This window comes from Lutra lutra, chromosome 18 (assembly GCF_902655055.1).
Source record: "Lutra lutra chromosome 18, mLutLut1.2, whole genome shotgun sequence".
In the NCBI taxonomy this organism is placed as follows: Eukaryota; Metazoa; Chordata; class Mammalia; order Carnivora; family Mustelidae; genus Lutra; species Lutra lutra.
The window spans coordinates 16631795-16653682 of NC_062295.1; the positions used below are offsets into that span (position 1 = coordinate 16631795).

At 37.7% G+C, this 21888-nt stretch overlaps 1 protein-coding gene across 1 annotated transcript in view; it reads left to right on the forward strand.

Moving 5' to 3' along the window:
* The window catches only part of LOC125090549 (phospholipid-transporting ATPase ABCA3-like), a 196657-nt gene that overhangs the window by 31679 nt on the left and 143090 nt on the right, over window positions 1-21888 (forward strand). Inside the window, exons 6-10 of the mRNA XM_047713324.1 lie at window positions 715-974; window positions 3634-3744; window positions 5143-5260; window positions 16225-16398; window positions 18884-19065. Coding sequence (XP_047569280.1) covers window positions 715-974; window positions 3634-3744; window positions 5143-5260; window positions 16225-16398; window positions 18884-19065 — 845 coding nt within the window. The remainder of the gene's footprint in view (window positions 1-714; window positions 975-3633; window positions 3745-5142; window positions 5261-16224; window positions 16399-18883; window positions 19066-21888) is intronic.

Consider the following 21888-nt stretch of genomic DNA (forward strand, 5'->3'; position numbering starts at 1 on the left):
TATTGAGTTGTAAAATAAATCTCATTGAAATTAAAAAGACTGAAATCATATAGAGTGTAATGAGTCAAAGAAGTCACAAAGAAATCAGAAAATATTTTAAATTGAATAATAAGAAAACCTGACACGTTAAGATATGGGAGCAAAACTGGAGGGTTATAGCTAAAGCCATGCTTAGAATTTTATAGTTTTAAATGTTCATATTAGAAAAATGGAAAAGTGCAAAATTAATTATCAGAGTTCCAATTTTAGAAAATGGATAAAAACAAATTAAACCCTAAGTTGTCTTTTAGTTGTATGGTTGCTTTTTAGTTGTATGGTTAATGTGGACCAATTTTTCTTGAGGGCCATTCTGCATTACTCTGTAGAATTTATTTGTGATTCTGAGCCTCATTTCTGTATTTCTTCATCTCTCTAATATTTAATTAAATCTGCCTTCTTTTGAAAATATAGATTACATTAGCAAGCCTTCCACTGTTATTAAGTATATTTAATTTTGGGAAGGTGTGAATCAGATTCAGCTGAAGATGTATCCCTTATTTCTGTGTCAAAACAATGATATGTTTTCAGGGTTATTATGTGCATTTAGCCTTGATACACCAGTAAATTTGTGTTCTGTAGGTGACAAACTATGACTTACTTGAATTGCCATGTTATTTATGTGTCTGAGCAATTCCTTAGTCTGTTTTATTTGACATTGTTTGTTTTCTCTTGCAGGGTACATCAGAGAAGGGTTCCTGGCTGTACAGCATGCCTTAGATAAGGCCATCATGCTGTATCATGAAAGCAGTGCTAGCCAGAAACTGTTTGATAATATCAGTATCTTTATACAGAGATTTCCACACCCAGCTTATTCTCATGATGGATTAATTTGGATCACTAGTTCCTTCCTCCCTTTGATGTTCATCCTGATGTTCTCTCCAACCGTACTTTCCATCATGCGATCCATTGTCTGGGAAAGGGAAAAAAGATTGAAGGTAATCTCAATTTCTTTGTTTCAAGTTCTTATTAAATTCCATTTATTTAAATTTATTTAAATTCTAGTTAGTTAACATATAATGTAGAATTTAGAGATTCATCCCTTATATACAACACCTGGGGCCCATCACAAGTGCTCTCTTTAATCCCCATCACCTATTTAAACCACCCCACCGACCCACCTCCCCTCCAGCAGCCTCAGTTTGTTCTGTACAGTTAAGAGTCTGTTCTATGGTTTTGCCTCTGTCTTTTTTCACCTCTACGTTCATCTGTTTCTGTAAAAATGTTTTTAGGCATGTGGGACTCTTTTGTACAGAGAGTTGGATTATTTCTATATATTTGTCATTAGTGGGTAGTTGTTACATCCCAGTAGCAGGAAACGTAAAATAAGAAAAGTGAGTACTGATGCCATTTGTCAGTTTTTCAAGCTGGCAGAATTTCAGAGAGAAACTTGTCTCTTGAGAGCAATAGGAAGAGAAAACCTGAAGGCATGCAGGGGGACCAAAAGGGTCACTGGAGGGATTTAAAGCCTTTAATAATTAGAGTATCAATGAACAGGTCCTGGCTAAATTAACATAAAACCCCACATCTTAGGCCTTTACCTTGATATCTGTTACCCTGGATAATGTCTGGGTGTCAACAAAAAAATTATTAGGCACACCAAAAATTAAGAAAAAAACTTGGTCCAGAGAGGCAAATCAGTTATCAGAACCAGACACAGATAAAACACAAAAGTTGGAAATACCAGACAAGGAATTTTGAATTGCTACAATTAATTATTTAAAGGCTCTAAGGGAAAGGTAGATGTGTCCAGGATCCTCAAGACAGCCCCTAGTTTCTGAAATTCTCTAGAAGGACTAGTGGGACTTGGCATATAGTTAATGCTCACAGCTAGGCATTATTATAGTGGTATAGTTAGTAAATAAACATAGCTGTCTCAGAAGAGGATATGACACAGGCAAAGCCTGGAGGAATTCACCTGCAGGCTTCTTCAGTTAACGCCACAAGAGGTTACACAGAGCACACTTTTGCCTCAGCAATGAAAATCCAGCAGTACGTTTGTGAAGAAAATCCAGCGGTATATTTGTGATGTTTGTGTCCAGGGGAGTCCATTAGAGATTTGGCACCCGAGGTTTTGATGGGGACTGGTCATGTAGACACCCTTTGCCTAGCATTTACCAAAATTCCACACTCCTAGAAAGCAGGTATTCAGCATAAACCATAGTGTTTGTACCAACAGTTTTGGCACAGTCACCTACACTTACATTTAAGGAAAGTTTTGTATTAGTGTAGGGAGCAGTTTACCAACCAAGTTCCCGTATACCATCCAAGGGCCAACTTGTAAATATGCCTTTTTAAAAAAAAATTTATTATTTAAATTCAATTAACATGTAGTGTATTATTAGTTTCAGAGATAGAGTTTATTGATTCATCAGTTGCATATAACACCCAGTGCCCATTACATGCCTTTCTAAGAATAGTAGCCTTGGGCCTCCTTAGTTAACTCTTTTCTACACAGTAGGTAACATGCAAGATCAGATAGGTAATGTTATCAGACAGGTCAAAACTATAAGGAGTCAAATAGAATTTCTAGACATAAAAAACATGCTAACAAAAATGAAGAACACTTTTGATGGGCTCATCACTAGACTTGAGGAAAGAATCATAGAATTGAATATGACAGTTGAAATTACACAAACTGAAATGCAAAGACAAAATTGTAAAATGTAAAATGTAAATGTAAAAAGTGAAAACCCAGAATAAAGCATTTAAAAAGGTATAGGACAGGGGTGCCTGCGTGGCTCAGTGGGTTAAAGCCTCTGCCTTCGGCTCAGGTCATGATCCCAGGGTCCTGGGATCGAGCCCCGCATCGGGCTCTCTGCTCAGTGGGGAGCCTGCTTCCACCTCTCTCTCTCTGCCTGCCTCTCAGCCTACTTGTGATCTCTGTCTGTCAAATAAATAAATAAAAAATCTTAAAAAAAAATAAAATAAAAAATAAAAAGGTATAGGACAGTATAAATGGTATAACATATACACAGTTTAAATCCCCAAAAAGGAGATAAGAGAATAGAGCCAAAGAAATAACAGCAGAGAATTTTCCAAAATTAATGATAGACATCAAATCACAGGTCTAAGAAACTCAGAGAACACACAGCAGGAAAAATAACATGCACACACACACACAGTATATTCGAACTATTGAAAATTAAAGACCAAAAAGAAAATCTTGAAAACAACTAGAGTGGGGATAGACATGTTGCCTAAAAGGAACAAGCATAAGTATAGTCAACTGGATTAAAAAAAAAAAAAAAAAAGACACATTTTTCTTATACTCCAGGAAGTAGAGTGTAATAGAAAAGAGAGCTTAATATTTCAAAGTTTTAATTTTAGATGTTTTACCTTTTGTTCCATTATGAGGTGTGGTAATGAAGAAAGATCTCTGAACTCAGGAGAAGTATATTTTAATGCCAGCACTTCCCTAATTGACTGCATAATTTTGAACAGCATACTTTCTGAGACTTGACTTTTCTTATTCATAACATGGAGATGATATTAACCATTCACATAGTTTTTATGGAAATTTAAATAGAAAAATACATGTAAGTGGTATGAATTGCTGATATATTTAATATTTGATTTGTGTTGACTTTCCTACAGGAGTACCAGCTTATAATTGGACTTAAAAACTGGATCATCTGGGCTGCCTATTTCTTCACATTCTTCTTTTTTTATATCATTATTATCTCTATGATATGTATTTTATTCTCTGCCAAGGCAAGTGTGTAATTTCATGCTACCCAGTAAAAATACCATGAGTCACATATAATACTGGTTTTTTAGTAGCCAGTAGAAATTTTAAAACCATAAAGAACAGGTGAAATTATGTTAATGATATTTTAAATTTAACCTAATACATACAAAATATTTGAATATGCAACCAATTTAAAAATGAAGAGATTTTTTTTACATTCTCTTTTTACATTTTATTTATTTATATTATTTATTTATTTGAAAGAGCAAGAGATTTATTTATTTGAGAGAGAGAGCATGAGCATGGCGTGGCGGGGCGGGGGGAGAAGCAGACTCCCCACTGAGCAGGGAGCCTGACACAGGGCTGTATCCCAGGACCCCAGGATCATGACCTGAGCTGAAGGCAGATTCTTAACCAACTGAGCCACCCAGGCACCCCTACATTTTTTTGTACTGTCTTCCTATTTCAGGAGGTGTTTTATATGTACAGCACATCTGAATTCATATGCTATATTTTCATCAGAAATACTTGATCCGGGGGTGCCTCGGTGGCTCAGTCTGTTGAACGTCTGCCATCAGCTCAGGTCACTATCCCTGGGTCCTGGGATTGAGCCCTACATTGGGCTCCCTGCTCCACGGAGAGCCTACTTTTCCCTCTCTCTTTACCTGCCATTCTGCTACTTGTGCTCTCTCCATCAAATAAATAAATAAAATCCTTAAAAAAATAAAAGTCTTCTTTAAAAAAAAAAAGGATCTGTTTTAGACACTGCCTTCATTTTTCAATTTAAATCAAGATAACTAAAATTAAATGAAAATAAAAATTTAGTTCCTCATGGGGTGCCTGGGTGGCTCAGTGGGTTAAAACCTCTGCCTTCGGTTCGGGTCATGATCTCAGGGTCCTGGGATTGGGCCCCGCATCGGGCTCTCTGCTCAGTGGGGAACCTGCTTCCTCCTCTCTCTCTCTCTCTGCCTGCCTCTCTGCCTACTTGTAATCTGTCAAATAAATAAATAAAAATCTTAAAAAAAAATTTAGTTCCTCAGTCACACTAGCTACCTTTCAAGTGCTCAACAGCTACATGTGTTAGACATCTTAGTTTTTGCTGATTATAGCCTGCCCCAACTACCCTTTGGGAGGCAAAAGGTAATTATACGGTGAACTGGTTGGTCTCAGGTGCTGGGAGGATGAAATACAGATTTTATTTCTGCTGTGGAAACTTAGAGACTGCTATATCTCTGAGAAAAACATAAACCCTTCTGTAAGAAATAAGTTACTTAGTTAACTTTCATCTAATTGAGTTTCAGTCACTGAGCAATAATCTACCACATTAGCACTATCATTTTCTCCCTCTTTTCTTGTGATTATGTGACAGTAATTTATGGTGTACCTTACCTGATGTCATAATTGGTTTTTTGTAGATTTTCAGTGAGCCAGTCTTTCGCTTCAGTGACGGTAGTTTCATCTTTGTCTTTCTTATGTGTTACGCCATTGCTTCAATATTCTTTGCCTTTATGGTTAGCACGTTCTTCAATAAAGGTAAGTCTAAGACTCATTCTGTAACAGATTTTTGGGGTATTTGTTTACTGAATTCCACTGTAATTAATGTATAGTGTTATATTAGTTTCAGGTATACAATACAGTGATTCAATAATTATGTACATTACTCAGTGCAAATTACGATAAGTGTGCCCTTAATTCCCTTCACCTGTTTCATCCATCCCTTCAAATTTAAAAATAAAACTACTCTATGATTGGGTGCCTGGGTGGCTCAGTGGGTTAAAGCCTCTGCTTTTGGCTCAGGTCATGATCCCAGGGCCCTGGGATTGAGCCCTGCATCGGGCTCTCTGCTCAGCAGGGAGTCCACTCCCCCCCCCCTGCCTGCCTCTCTGCCTACTTGTGATCTCTGTCTGTCAAATAAATAATATCTTTTTAAAAATTTTTAAAAAAACCTACTATATGGTTCAGTAATCACACTACTAGGTATCTATCCTAAAATATGAAAACACTAATAAAAAGGGATACATGCACCCCTATGTTTATAACAGCATTATTTAAAATAGCCAAGATGTGGAAGCGGCCCAGGTATCCATCAATTGATTAATGAACAAAGAAGATGTGGGGTGTATATATATAACAGAATATTATTCAGCCATAAAAAATGAAGTGTTGCCATTTGCAATAACATGGATGGAGCTAGAAAGTATAATGCTAAGCAAAATAAGTGAGTCAGAGAAAGACATATGCTATACGATTTCACTCATGTGTGAATTTAAGAAACAAAACAAATGACCAAAGGGAGAAAAAGAGAGAAATAAACTAAGAAACAGACTCTTAATTGCGGAGAACAGACTGATGGTTACCAAAGGGGACATGAATGGGGGATGGGGAAAATAGGGGATTGGGATTAAGGAATACATATATCATGATGGGAAAAAAAATTAATAGATAAGTAAAAATGTATAATAAGTGAAATATCTGTATTGTTGTATTCATTATTCACAATAGAAAAGCCACAAAAGCAACCTAAATTGTCCTTCAGTGGGTGAATGGCTAAAAGAAAAACGTGGTATATACATTCAAAGGGATATTTTTCTGCCTTACAAACAAAGGAAATTCTGCCATTTGTAAAAATACTGACTCTAGAAGACATTAGGTTGTGAACAAGCAAGACACAGAAAATAAGACATGATGCCACTTATTTAAGAAATGTAAAGTAGGGGCACCTGGGTGGCTCAGTGGGTTAAGCCTCTGCCTTCAGCTCATGTCATGATCGCAGGGTCCTGGGATCGAGCCCCACATTGGGCTCTCTGCTCAGCAGGGAGCCTGCTTCCCCCACCCCCGCCTCTGCTCTGCCTAATTGTGATCTCTCTCTCTCTCTCTGTCAATAAATAAAATCTTAAAAAAAAAAAACATCTAAAGTAGTCATACTTTATACACAGTATAGAATGGTGGTTGCCTGGGAGTTGGGGGAAAGGGAAGCAGGGAGGTATTAGTGAAAGGGTACAGAGTTTCATTATGCAAGATGAAGAAGTATCTTAGAGATCTCCTAAAAAACATAGTGCCTATAAGTAATAGTAATACTGTAGTATTATAGTAATACTGTACTGTACACTTAAAAAACTTGCTAAGAGGTACATTTTATGTTAAGTATTCATATCACCAAAAAGATAATAAGTAAACAGGGCAGAAGGAAACTTTGGGAGGTGATAGATATGTTTATAGCATAGATTATGTATTCACAGGTATATACCTACCTCCAGACTCATCAAGTTGTTAAGTATGTACGGCTCTTTATATGTCAGTTATACCTCAATAAAGTGATTTAAAGGAAGAAAGAGACAGTTGATATCATTATAATTTGAGTGTTTTTTTGTGTTTGCCTTATTTATTTTTTGTTTCAAGTTTTTATTTAAATTCTAGTTAGTTAACATACAGTGTAATACTGGTTGCAGAAGTAGAACTTGGCAGTTCATCACTTAACACATAACAGCCCTTTCTCATCACAACATGTGCCCCCCTTAATATGCATCATCCATTTAGCCCATCCACAGCCTACCTCCTTCCATCAACCCTCAGTGTGTTCTCTATAATTAAGAGTCTCTTATGGTTTGCCTCTCTCTTTTTCTTTCCCCCTTCTCCTGTGTTCATCTGTTTTGTTTCTTAATTCCACATATGAGTGAAGTCATATAGTATTTGTCTTCCTCTGACATTTCATTTAGTAGTTCCATCTACATCATGGCATAGGGCAGGATTTCATTCTTTTTGATGGCTGAGTAATATTCCACTGTGGTGTGTGTGTGTGTGTGTGTGTGTGTGTGTGTGTGTGTGTGTGTTGTACTACATCTTCTTTTATTTTTTTTTAACTTTTTATTTTTTATAAACATATATTTTTATCCCCAGCGGTACAGGTCTATGAATCACCAGGTTTACACACATCACAGCACTCACCATAGCACATACCCTCCCCAATGTCCATAACCCCACCCCCCAACCCCCCTCTCTCCATCAACCCTCAGTTTGTTTTGTGAGATTAAGAGTCACTTATGGTGGGACGCCTGGGTGGCTCAGTTGGTTAAGCAGCTGCCTTCGGCTCAGGTCATGATCCCAGCGTCCTGGGATCGAGTCCCGCATCGGGCTCCTTGCTCATCAGGGAGCCTGCTTCTCCCTCTGCCTGCCATTCTGTCTGCCTGTGCTTGCTCTCTCTCCCTCTCTCTCTCTGACAAATAAATAAATAAAATCTTTAAAAAAAAAAAGAGTCACTTATGGTTTGTCTCCCTCCCAATCCCATCTTGTTTCATTTACTCTTCTCCTACCCTCTTAACCCCCCATGTTGCATCTCCTCTCCCTCATATCAGGGAGATCATATGATAGTTGTCTTTCTCCGATTGACTTATTTCGCTAAGCATGATACCCTCTAGTTCCATCCACGTCGTCGCAAATGGCAAGATTTCATTTCTTTTGATGGCTGCATAGTATTCCATTGTGTATATATACCACATCTTCTTTATCCATTCGTCTGTTGATGGACATCTAGGTTCTTTCCATAGTTTGGCTATTGTAGACATTGCTGCTATAAACATTCGGGTGCACGTGCCCCTTCAGATCACTACGTTTGTATCTTTAGGGTAAATACCCAGCAGTGCAATTGCTGGGTCATGGGGTAGTTCTATTTTCAACATTTTGAGGAACCTCCATGCTGTTTTCCAGAGTGGTTGCACCAGCTTGCATTCCCACCAACAGTGTAGGAGGGTTCCCCTTTCTCCGCATCCTCGCCAGCATCTGTCATTTCCTGACTTGTTAATTTTAGCCATTCTGACTGGTGTGAGGTGATATCTCATTGTGGTTTTGATTTGTATTTCCCTGATGCCGAGTGATGTGGAGCACTTTTTCATGTGTCTGTTGGCCATCTGGATGTCTCCTTTGCAGAAATGTCTGTTCATGTCTTCTGCCCATTTCTTGATTGGATTATTTGTTCTTTGGGTGTTGAGTTTGCTAAGTTCTTTATAGATTTTGGACACTAGCCCTTTATCTGATATGTCGCTTGTAAATATCTTCTCCCATTCTGTCAGTTGTCTTTTGGTTTTGTTACCTGTTTCCTTTGCTGTGCAAAAGCTTTTGATCTTGATAAAATCCCAATAGTTCATTTTTGCCCTTGCTTCCCTTGCCTTTGGCAATGTTCCTAGGAAGATGTTGCTGCGGCTGAGGTTGAAGAGGTTGCTGCCTGTGTTCTCCTCGAGGATTTTGATGGATTCCTTTCTCACATTAAGGTCCTTCATCCATTTTGAGTCTATTTTCATGTGTGGTGTGAGGAAATGGTCCAATTTCATTTTTCTGCATGTGGCTGTCCAATTTTCCCAATACCATTTATGGAAGAGGCTGTCTTTTTTCCATTGGACATTCTTTCCTGCTTTGTCGAAGATTAGTTGACCATAGAGTTGAGGGTCTATTTCTGGGCTCTATTCTGTTCCATTGATCTATGTGTCTGTTTTTGTGCCAGTACCATGCTGTCTTGATGATGACAGCTTTGTAATAGAGCTTGAAGTCCGGAATTGTGATGCCACCAACTTTGGCTTTCTTTTTCAATATTCCTTTGGCTATTCGAGGTCTTTTCTGGTTCCATATAAATTTTAGGATCATTTGTTCCATTTCTTTGAAAAAAATGGATGGTACTTTGATAGGAATTGCATTAAATGTGTAGATTGCTTTAGGTAGCATAGACATTTTCACAATATTTATTCTTCCAATCCAGGAGCATGGAACATTTTTCCATTTCTTTGTGTCTTCCTCAATTTCTTTCATGAGTACTTTATAGTTTTCTGAGTATAGATTCTTAGTCTCTTTGGTTAGGTTTATTCCTAGGTATCTTATAGTTTTGGGTGCAATTGTAAATGGGATGGACTCCTTAATTTCTCTTTCTTCTGTCTTGTTGTTGGTGTAGAGAAATGCAACTGATTTCTGTGCATTGATTTTATATCCTGACACTTTACTGAATTCCTGTACAAGTTCTAGCAGTTTTGGAGTGGAGTCTTTTGGGTTTTCCACATAGAGTATCATATCATCTGCGAAGAGTGATAGTTTGACTTCTTCTTTGCCGATTTGGATGCCTTTAATTTCCTTTTGTTGTCTGATTGCTGAGGCTAGGACTTCTAGTACTATGTTGAATAGCAGTGGTGATAATGGACATCCCTGCCGTGTTCCTGACCTTAGCGGAAAAGCTTTCAGTTTTTCTCCATTGAGAATGATATTTGCGGTGGGTTTTTCATAGATGGCTTTGATAATATTGAGTTATGTGCCGTCTATCCCTACACTTTGAAGAGTTTTGATCAGGAAGGGATGCTGTACTTTGTCAAATGCTTTTTCAGCATCTATTCAGAGTATCATATGGTTCTTTTCTTTTTTTAATTAATGTGTTGTATCACAGTGATTGATTTGTGGATGTTGAACCAACATTGCAGCCCTGTAATAAATCCCACTTGGTCATGGTGAATAATCCTTTTTTTTTTTTTTTAAAGATTTTCTTTCTTTATTTGACAGAGAGAGAAATCACAAGTAGGCAGAGAGGCAGGCAGAGAGAGAAGGGGAAGCAGGCTCGCCACTGAGCAGAGAGCCCAATGTGGGGCTCGATCCCAGGACCCCGGGATCATGACCTGAGCTGAAGGCAGAGGCTTTAACCCCTGAGCCACCCAGGCGCCCCATGAATAATCCTTTTAATGTACTGTTGGATCCTATTGGCTAGTATTTTGGTGAGAATTTTCGCATCTGTGTTCATCAAGGATATTGGTCTGTAGTTCTCTTTTTTGAGGGGGATCCTTGTCTGGTTTTGGGATCAAGGTGATGCTGGCCTCATAAAATGAGTTTGGAAGTTTTCCTTCCATTTCTATTTTTTGGAACAGTTTCAGGAGAATAGGAATTAGTTCTTCTTTAAATGTTTGGTAGAATTCCCCCGGGAAGCCGTCTGGCCCTGGGCTTTTGTTTCTTTGGAGATTTTTGATGACTGTTTCAATCTCCTTACTGGTTATGGGTCTGTTCAGGTTTTCTATTTCTTCCTGGTTCAGTTGCGGTAGTTTATTTGTCTCTAGGAATGCATCCATTTCTTCCAGATTGTCAAATTTATTGGTGTAGAGTTGCTCATAGTATGTTCTTATAATTGTATTTCTTTGGTGTTAATTGTGATCTCTCTTTCATTCATGATTTTATTTGGGTCCTTTCTCTTTTCTTTTTGATAAGTCTAGCCAGGGGTTTATCAATCTTATTAATTCTTTCAAAGAACCAGCTCCTAGTTTCGTTGATTTGTTCTATTGTTTTTTTTTTTTCATTTCTATTTCATTGATTTCTGCTCTGATCTTTATGATTTCTCTTCTCCTGCTGGGTTTAGGGTTTCTTTCTTGTTCTTTCTCCAGCTCCTTTAGGTGTATGGTTAGGTTGTGTGCCTGAGACCTTTCTTGTTTCTTGAGAAAGGCTTGTACCACTATATATTTTCCTCTCAGGACTGCCTTTGTTGTGTCCCACAGATTTTGAACCCTTGTGTTTTCATTATCATTTGTTTCCATGAATTTTTTCAATTCTTCTTTAATTTCCTTGTTGACCTATTCATTCTTTAGAAGGATGCTGTTTAGTCTCCATGTATTTGGGTTCTTTCCAAATTTCCTCTTGTGATTGAGTTCTAGCTTTAGAGCATTGTGGTCTGAAAATATGTAGGGAATGATCCCAATCTTTTGATACCAGTTGAGACCTGATTTAGGACCGAGGATGTTATCTATTCTGGAGAATGTTCCATATGCACTAGAGAAGAATGAGTATTCTATTGCTTTGGGATGGAATGTTCTGAATATATCTGTGATGTCCATCTGGTCCAGTGTGTCATTTAAGGCCTTTATTTCCTTGTTGATCTTTTGCTTGGATGATCTGTCCATTTCAGTGAGGGGGTGTTAAAGTCCCCTACTATTAATGTATTATTGTTGATGTGTTTCTTTGATTTTGTTATTAATTGGTTTATACAGTTGGCTGCTCCCACGTTTTGGCATAGGTATTTAAAACTATTAGATCTTCTTGTTGGACAGATTCTTTGAGTATGATATAGTGTCCTTCCTCATCTCCTATTATAGTCTTTAGCTTCAAATCTAATTGATCTGATATAAGGATTGCCACTCCTGCTTTCTTCTGATGTCCATTAGCATGGTAAATTCTTTTCCACCCCCGCACTTTAAATCTGGAGTTTCTTGTAGGCAACATATAGATCGGTTTTGTTTTTTTATCCATTCTGACACCCTGTGTCTTTTGATTGGGGCATTTAGCCCATTAACATTCAGGGTAAGTATTGAGAGATATGAATTTAGTGCCATTGTATTGCCTGTAAGGTGACTGTTATTGTATATTGTCTCTGTTCCTTTCTGATCTACTACTTTTAGGGTCTCTCTCTGCTTAGAGGACCCCTTTCAATATTTCCTGTAGAGCTGGTTTGGTGTTTGCAAATTCTTTCAGTTTTTGTTTGTCCTGGAAGCTTTTAATCTCTCCTTCTATTTTCAATGATAGCCTAGTTGGATATAGTATTCTTGGCTGCATGTTTTTCTCCTTTAGTGTTCTGAATATATCATGCCAGCTCTTTCTGGTCTGCCAGGTCTCTGTGGATAAGTCTGCTGCCAATCTAATATTTTTACCATTATATGTTACAGACTTCTTTTCCCGGACTGCTTTCAAGATTTTCTATTTGTCATTAAGACTTGTAAATTTTACTATTAGATGATGGGGTGTGGACCTATTCTTATTGATTTTGAGGGGGGTTCTCTGAACCTCCTGGATTTTGATGCTTGTTCCCTTTGCCATATTGGGGAAATTCTCTCCAATAATTCTCTCCAATATACCTTCTGCTCCCCTCTCTCTTTCTTCTTCTTTTGGAATCCCAATTATTCTAACGTTGTTTTGTCTTATGGTATCACTTATCTCTCAAATTCTCCCTTCATGGTCCAGTAGCTGTTTGTCCCTCTTTTGCTTAGCATCTTTATTCTCTGTCATTTGGTCTTCTATATTGCTAAGTCTTTCTGCCTCATTTATCCTAGCAGTGAGAGCCTCCATTTTTGATTGCACCTCATTAATAGCTTTTTTGATTTCAACTTGGTTAGATTTTAGTTCTTTTATTTCTCCAGAAAGGGCTTTTATATCTCCTGAGAGGGTTTCTCTAATATCTTCCATGCCTTTTTCGAGCCCGGCTAAGCCTTGAGAATCGTTATTCTGAACTCTAGATCTGACATATTACCAATATCTGTGTTGATTAGGTCCCTAGCCTTTGGTACTGCCTCTTGTTCTTTTTTTTTGTGGTGAATTTTTCTGCCTTGTCATTTTGTCCAATAAGAGTATATGAAGGAGCAGGTAAAATACTAAAAGGGTTGCGACAACCCCAGGAAAATATGCTTTAACCAAATCAGAAGAGATCCCAAATCGTGAGGGGGGAGAAAGGGGATAAAAAGAGTTTCAGAAAGAAAAAAAAAAGAAACAATTAAAAAAAGAAAATGAATAAAGAAAAAAATATAAAAAAGAAAAAATATATATATATTAGATAAACTAGTTTAAAAACGTTAAAAAAGAAAAGGGTAAAAGTTTAAAAAATTTGGCAGAAGCAGAGGGGAAAAAAATTGAAAAAGAAAAAAAAAATTAAATTAACTGGAAGGCTAAAGAATCATGGGGAGAAAGCCATGAGTTCCGTGCTTTGCTTTCTCTTCCTCTGGAATTCTGCTGCTCTCCTTGGTATTGAAACTGCACTCCTTGGTAAGTGAACTTGGTCCTGGCTGGATTTCTTGTTGATCTTCTGGGGGAGGGGCCTGTTGTAGTGATTCTCAAGTGTCTTTGCCCCAGGTGGAGTTGCACCGCCCTTACCCGGGGCCGGGCTGAGTAGTCCGCTCGGGTTTGCTTTTGGGAGCTTTTGTTCCCTGAGCGCTTTCCGTAGAGTTCCGGAGGGCGGGAATGAAGATGGCGGCCTCCCGGTCTCCGGCCCAGAGGAGCCGAGAGCCCGGGGCTCCACTCCTCAGTGTGCCCTCAGAGAACAGCGCCCAATTACTCCCGTCACCCTGCCTCTGGCCACGCTCCAAGCTGACCGAGCCTGTGACGGGTTCAAGGTAACCCGAGCTGAGAGCTCACTCCTCGGCTCTGTCTCTGTAGCCGGCTTCCCTATTCTAATTCGTGCAAGCTCTGAGACACTCAGACGCCCCCAATCCTTCTGTGACCCTGCGGGACCTGAGGCCACGCTGACCCCACGTGGGCTTCACCCCGGTTAAGCCTCTGGAGCGATGTCCCTCAGCGGAACAGACTTTTAAAAGTCCTGATTTTGTGCTCCGTTGCTCCACCACTCGCCGGGAGCCGGCCCCTCCCCCCATGGTCTATCTTCCCGTCGCTTTGGATTCACTTCTCCACCAGTCTTACCTTTCAGAAAGTGGTTGATTTTCTGTTTCTACAATTGCTGTTCTTCTTCTCTTTGATCTCCCATTGGATTTGTAGGTGTTTTCCATCTTTAGATAAGCTATCTAGCTGATCTACTGCTACCTGAAGTAGTCTCAGCCTGCTACTTCTCCGCCATCTTGACTCCTCCCCCTACTACATCTTCTTTATCAGTAAGTAGACCTTTGGGCTCTTTCCATAGTTTGGCTATCATTGATAATGCTGCTATGAACATTGGGGTTCATGTACCCCTCTGAATCTAAAATTTGTATATCCTTTGGGTAAATACGAGTAGTACAATTGCTGGGTTGTAGGATAGTTCTATTTTTAACTTTTTGAAGAACCTCCATACTGTTGTCTGGAGTGGCTGCACTAGTTTTCATTCCCACCAACAGTGTAAGAGTGTTCCTCTTTCTCTATATCCTTGCCAACATCTGTTGTTTCTTGTGCCGTTAATTTTAGCCATTCTGCTAGGTCTGAGGTGGTTTCTCATCATGGTTTTGATTTGTATTTCCCTGATCCTGAGTGATGCTGGGCATCTTTTCATGTATCTGTAAGCCATCTGGATGTCTTCTTTGGAAAAATGTCTATTTGTGTCTTCTGCCCATTTCTTAACTGGGTTATTTGTTTTTCAGGTGTTGAATTTGATAAGTTCTTTATAGATTTTAGATACTAACTCTTTATCAGATATGTTGTTTGCAAATATCTTTTCCCATTCCATAGGTTGCCTTTTAGTTTTGTTTCTTCAACATGCAGAAGTCCTAAGAGTTCATTTTTGCTTTTGTTTCCCTTGTCTCCAACGATGTGCCTAGCAAGTAGTTGATATGGCCTAAGTCAAAGAGGTTGCTGCCTGTGTTCTCCTCTAGGATTTCAATGGTTTCCTGTCTCACTTTGAGGTCTTTGATCCATTCTGAATTTATTTTTGTATATGATTTGAGAAAGTGGTCCAGTTTCATTCTTCTGCATGTGGCTGTCCAGTTTGCCCAACACCATTTGTTGAAGAGAGTGTCTTTTTTCCATTGGATATTCTTTCCTGCTTTGTTGAAGATTAGTTGACTATGATTTGGGTGTTTTTACTTTCTTCTTTAATGTTGATTTTATGTCATCTCAATGATAATCTTTTTTTTTTTTAAGATTTTATTTATTTGACAGAGAGAGATCACAAGTAGGCAGAGAGGCAGGCAGAGAGAGAGGGAGAGGAGGAAGCAGGCTCCCTGCCAAGCAGAGAGCCCGATGTGGGGCTCGATCCCAGGACCCTGGGATCATGACCTGAGCCGAAGGCAGAGGCTTTAACCCGCTGAGCCACCCAGGCGCCCCCATCCCAATGATAATCTTAACAAGAATTCTTTTTCGAGCCTATAAGATCCAATGCTTATGGACCTAACCATATCCAACTCTCAGTAGTTAGCAATTTATTCAGCTATTTTTTTTTTTTTAGGATTTTATTTATTTTTTTGACAGACAGAGATCACAAGTAGGCAGAGAGGCAGGCAGAGAGAGAGGAGGAAGGAGGTCCCCTGCTGAGCAGAGAGCCCGATGTGGGGCTCAATCCCAGGACTCTGGGATCATGACTCGAGCCGAAGGCAGAGGCTTTAACACACTGAGCCAACCAGGCGCCCCTCTTCAGCTATTCTTTATTTGGGGCATCGTGATTGAGATTGGAAGCATATGTTTATTTTTTTCTTTCTTTTTTTTCTTTTTTTTGGAAGCATAATGTTTAAAACTTCATACAGAGCTTTTTATTCTACCCAGTACTTAAGACTCTGGAAACTCTAGCAGTTATTAATAATTATTAATACCGATTGTGTGCATTTATAATTTCTCAAGCCCAGTGCTCATGAATAAATCTTCATTCAAATGACTATAAATATCCTGTACACAAACTATTAATTCATTTATTTAACACATATTTAGGGAGCATGTACTGTGAGCCTGATGGTGACACAAGGATGAAAAAGAAAGACAAATACTCTTCCCTCATAGAGCTTACATTCTTTTCTCTATAATGTAGTAGAAAAAGTCAGTATTTTGCATATTGCTTTAGGGTGACCTTATAATTTCCTTATTTTCAGTCCATTTGGCTGCTTCTGCTGGAAGTCTCCTATATTTTGCCAGTTTCTTTCCATTTAATACCATTATTCAATTCTATGGACAGATGACCCTTACCAAGAAGGTGGCTGCCTGTCTCAGCTCAAATGTTGCATTGGCACTGGGGATTAGTCATCTGCTCAAGTTGGAAGTAAGACGTATGTGTTTGCCCTGCAAATTTTGCCTTTGCTGTTTGATTCCTTGAAAGGTTGAATTGAGGCAACATAGGTGGGACAGTGGGTAAGGAAGTAAGAAAATCCTATACAAGTTATTTATCCCTAGATTTGTTTGTTTATTGTAAAAGCAGTTATGTGAACTAAAAAAAGAAAAATCAGAGTTGTGAAAAATTAGAAGTTCCCCATTACTCCACAATAAGCCTCCAGTTATACTCTCAAATAAAGTAGTTTTAAGCCTGTTCTGCTACTTGCTTTATTTAACTTAATAATCTGTTAGACCTCTTCTCACATAGAGAAATACTAACTTTTTACATAGTCGTTTAGTATTCTATCCATTGTGACGTACTATAATTGATTAGTTCTCTGGCAATGTATATTTAAGTGGTTTCCAGTTTTTTGCTATTAGCATAACAATACACATATATTTGCTCAAACAGTATACATACTAATGTAAATAATTTTTTGTATACATACTAATGTAAATAATTTTTTCAATATAAAAATACTATTTTATAAGATATTCATAGCTTAGCTTTGATTGATATTGCTGTTGTGATAACTCAGTAAGCGCAGAGTAGATACTTCTGCCGGTTTGAGCTAAGAACTTAATTTTATTTTCCATATGGAAATCAAGCTATTACCATTATTTATTGGATAATTTGTTGATCTCTACTGGTTTCAAATTCCACCTTTGTTTTATGTCAAGTTTCCACATAGGCATGTATCTTTCTGGTGACTTTTTCCATTCTTTTGATCTCTTTTATTCTACTTTTGTGTCAGCACTACAATGGTTTTCTCATAGCTTTATAACAAGTCTTAATATGTTCGTATCCCCAGACCTTGTTTTTTATTCATATCACTTTGAGAATCACTTTATCAAAATCTATGAAAACTCTTACCGGGATTTAGTGGGAATTTCATTACATTTATTCATTAATGAAGATGATTAAGGACTTAATTTTTTCACCTGTGAACAAAAACCTACTCCCAATGAACAGCCAGTCAGAAGAATATACATATAATTTCTGTATGGATACTTGTATTTTTCTTTCTTTATACCTGAAACATTAAAATTTCACTGGTATTTATCTAGATGTGGGATTTTCATTGGCTTAGTCTACAACAGGATGTATACTTTTTGGTTTTCTAATTAGTTTTTTAAAAGATTTTTACTTATTTATTTGAGAGAGAGAGAGAGAAAGAGAGTGAGAGCATGAGAGGGGAGAGGGTCAGAGGGAGAAGCAGACTCCCCACAGAGCTGGGAGCCCGATGTGGGACTCGATACAGGACTCCAGGATCATGACCTGAGCCAAAAGCAGGCGCTTAACCAACTGAGCCACCCAGGCACCCACTTTTTGGTTTTCTAATTGAATTTTTTTTTATTGGATTAGTTTATTTTATTTAGTTATTATTTTCTATATTTTCTCTTTCACGAACTCCTGTTGTGTTCTGGCTGGGAGGATTTCTCAAGGTACAGCAGACTTCCTAAAATTGCATTCTACCTTTGTTGTTGTTGTTTCTAATTTGCTGTTCACTGTCTCTCAAAATGGCTTTCATTTTGATAATTTTTAACTCTACTAAATACTTTTTCTTAAACTATTACTTTTTTATAGCTTTTTCAAATACACAGCACTAATGAATATTCTGATGGTATTGATCTATAGGAAAGGGAGGCTGAAGCTGAAAGAAAGGACAAGTTTCACTGACCATATTCATGAAATGTCTTTGAATTAGGAGTTCACTGCAAGCCCCCATGCTTTTTCAGTTATGCTATACTTTGTCCAAAAATAGAAGAAATAGAACAAAGGATAACTTTTTAAATGACTTTCTTTTTCTCTTCTATCAGAACTTTATTTATTGATTGATTTAGAGAGAGTTGTATGTGCCATGTGTGTGAGTGGGGGAGGAAGAGCAGAGGGAGAGGGAGAGAGAGAATCAGGCAAGCTCCACACCCAGCATGGAGCCCAGTGCAGGGCTGGATCTTATGACCCTGACATGACCTGAGCCAAAATCGAGATTTGCACACTTAACCACCTGAGCTACCCAGGTGCCCCAGAACTATATTTAAGCAAAATCTCTTTTTCTTCTGCATTGTAGTGTAGTCAGCATCCATCTCTAGTGCTGTTGAATATCTTTCCAGATTTGTGTACCCTGATGGTAGTTTAAATGTGAATTTAGTATGAAGGGATAGAAAAATAGGCTCTAATAGACTTCCTTTTTTCTTGCCATTTTTGTTATTATTGTTTCATTCGTTGACCTTGTCTCAGTCATTCCTATTTATTTTTGTAGATTCTAAATCGAGGTCAGAAGAACCCAGTGTTATTACATATTCTATCTTTTTCTTAGATGACTTAAATAATAAGGGTATTAACATATAGATAATTCACAGTGACAGGATTTAGAGTATCAACTTTTTTCTTTGCTGTTTTACAGAGCTGTCATCCATGGTATCTCCTTTTTATTTCAGAAATTGGTATTAGATGGAATAATATTTGGACACCAGTCCACCTTGAGGATAATCTCATGTTTGGCTATATTTTGTTAATGCTTTTACTTGATGCTTTCTTGTATGGCCTTGTGACCTGGTATATAGAAACTGTCTTTCCAGGGCAGTATGGCGTGCCCCAACCATGGTACTTTTTTCTTATGGTGAGTACTAATGCTGTTGTTATTATAAAAAGTCATAGTCCCTTTGAGCCTATTTCTTTTAATATTTATAGGCAAATCAAAAGGCCATATGCAGAATAATTTTCCTGTGCATGCCAGCCATAGGAAAATGCTAGCTATTTCTTGATCTCTTAAAGCCTTCCACATATGCAAATGCATATCTGTGGATAAGACACTGAAACCCCATACATTTAAAAATTGTGAGTAATAGAACTCTTCTTCAGCTACATGGTACATAGTAAATTAGATTGAAGGATTAAGAAACCTGAAAGTCTGCAGAAGATTTTCCCAGCTAAATAACATGCAATGATTTCTTAGATCCTAGTAAGTAGAGGATGGGGTATTTCCCGTATCTCTGTCCTTACCACCTGTTTACTTTCAAGGAGTAGACCAGTTTACTTAGAGTGGAAGAGTTTCTGCATCTTGCCCTCCACATTATTTCCTGAATAATATACAGTACAAAGAAAGTATTCTGAGTGTGATAAAATGCATTGGCTATGACTTCATTGTTGAATAATTCCGTTTTGTCTCTTCTTCCTGAACACTAACATTTCAAAACAATTTTTACTTCTAAATCCTAGAGATATAAATCATACACAATTTTGCTGCAAAGTTCAATCCCTTGAGGTATGCAGTAGCCACAGAGTAAACCAAGCCAGTGTTTTTTTTAAGTTCTTAGAGTACTTCATTTCTTTTTTCACATTAAAATTTTTAATTCCAATGAAATTCATATGTTAAAATTAACTATTTTGAAGTGGAACAAAAAAGTGGAAGTTAGTACATTTACAATGTACTTGCACATACCTAGTTCCAAAATATTTATCACCCCAAAAAATAAAGCCTTATACCCATTAAGAAGTCACATCCCATTTTTCCCTATCCCAAAGCCCCTAACAACCACTAATCAGCTTTCTTTTTCTAAGGACTTACTATTCTGGATGTCTTGTATAAATAAAATCATATAATATGTGACTATTCAGTTTCTTTCACTTAACATAATGCTTTTGAAGTTTATCCATGAATATGTATCAGCACTTCATTCTTTTTGATTACTGAATAACATTCCATTGTAAGTATATAGGACAATTCCTTTATCAACCTATAGTTAGAAATGTAGGACATCTTTTGGCTGTTTGAATAGTGCTGCCAGGAATATTTATCTATAAATATTTGCTTGTGTACCTGTTTCAGTTCTTTGGGGAATATACCTTGGAGTAGAATTGCTAGTACTTAGGATAATTCTGTTTTCATGTTTTCAGTAATCACTAAACTGTTTTCTGCAGTGACTGCACCATTTGTACATTCCCACAAGCAATGTACCAGGGTTCCAATTTCTCCACAGCCTCAAAACACTTTTTTATTCTTTTTCCTTTATTATGGCCATCCTTGTGGGTATAAAGTGGTCTCATGGTTTTGACATGCATTTCCCTAATGATTAATCATGTTGAGATATTTTCATGGGCTTGCTTCTTGGCCATTGGATATGTTACTTACAGAAATGTCTATTCAAACTCTGTGACTTTTTAAAATATATATTCTGGACAGTAGAGCCTTATCAGATACATGATTTACAAATATTTTATTCCATTCTCTGGGTTATCTTTTCATTCTCTTTGTAGTACTCTTTCATGCACAATAATTTTTAACTTTGATTCAAAACCAATTAAAAAATTTTTGTTGGTTGTGAATTTTGTGTCACATCTAATCCAAAGTCATCAAAATTTACCCGTGTTTTCTTCTAAGAATTTGATGGTTTTAAAAAAAGAATTGTATGGTTTTTATCTGTTAAATTTAGATCACTGATCAATTTTGGGTTGATTTTCATATAGTATGAGATAGGGATTCAGCTTCATTTTCTGGCTGTGGATATCCTTTTGTCCCAATACCATTCTTTGGAAAGACTGTTTTTCCCCATTGAATGGTCTTAGCACCCTTGTTGCAAATTGACCATAAATGTATGGTTTCACTCTTGCATACTTAAGTTTATTGCATTGGCCTATACATCTATTCTCATGTCAATACCACACTGTTTGATTACTATAGTTTTATAGTAAGTTTTAAAATCTGAAAATGTCATCCAGCTTTTTCTCTTCTTTTTCAGGATTGTTTTGGCTATTAGGAGGTCCTGGAGTCCATAAGAACTTGATATCAGCTTCTGTATATCTGTAAAAGTAACCATTAGAATATTTATAGGAATTATAGTGAATCTATTGATTGCTTTAAGTGGTAGTGCTGTATTAAAAATGCTGTCTCTCAACAGGGTTTGAAATTTATTTGGAAGGATCAGAAAGAGGGGAAATGAGACAGGAAAGGAAAGCAGCCAGGAAAGAACATGTCAACACTGTGGGCCCCTGAAGCCCTGCGATGCAGGGAACTCTGGGAATCAGTGCAAAGCAAACAGTGATGATCTTGGAATCATCCCCCCACCACCACCAGAAAAATATTGCCTTTCAGTCCATGAACTTTCTTCTTCTTTTTTAGCTTTCTATTTATATTGTCTTTAAATTCTTTCATTGAGGTGTTACAGTTTCAGTATATGAGTCGTTCACCTCTTTGTTTAGGAACTTTGTTCCTAAGTATTTTACTCTTTTGGATGCTATTATAAATAGAATTGTTAGAGGGGCGCCTGGGTGGCTCAGTGGGTTAAAGCCTCTGCCTTCGGCTCAGGTCATGATCCCAGGGTCCTGGGATCGAGCCCAGCATCGGGCTCTCTGCTCAGCGGAGAGCCTGCTTCTTCCTCTCTCTCTCTGTCTGCCTCTCCGCTTACTTGTGATATCTCTCTCTCTGTCAAATAAATAAAAATAA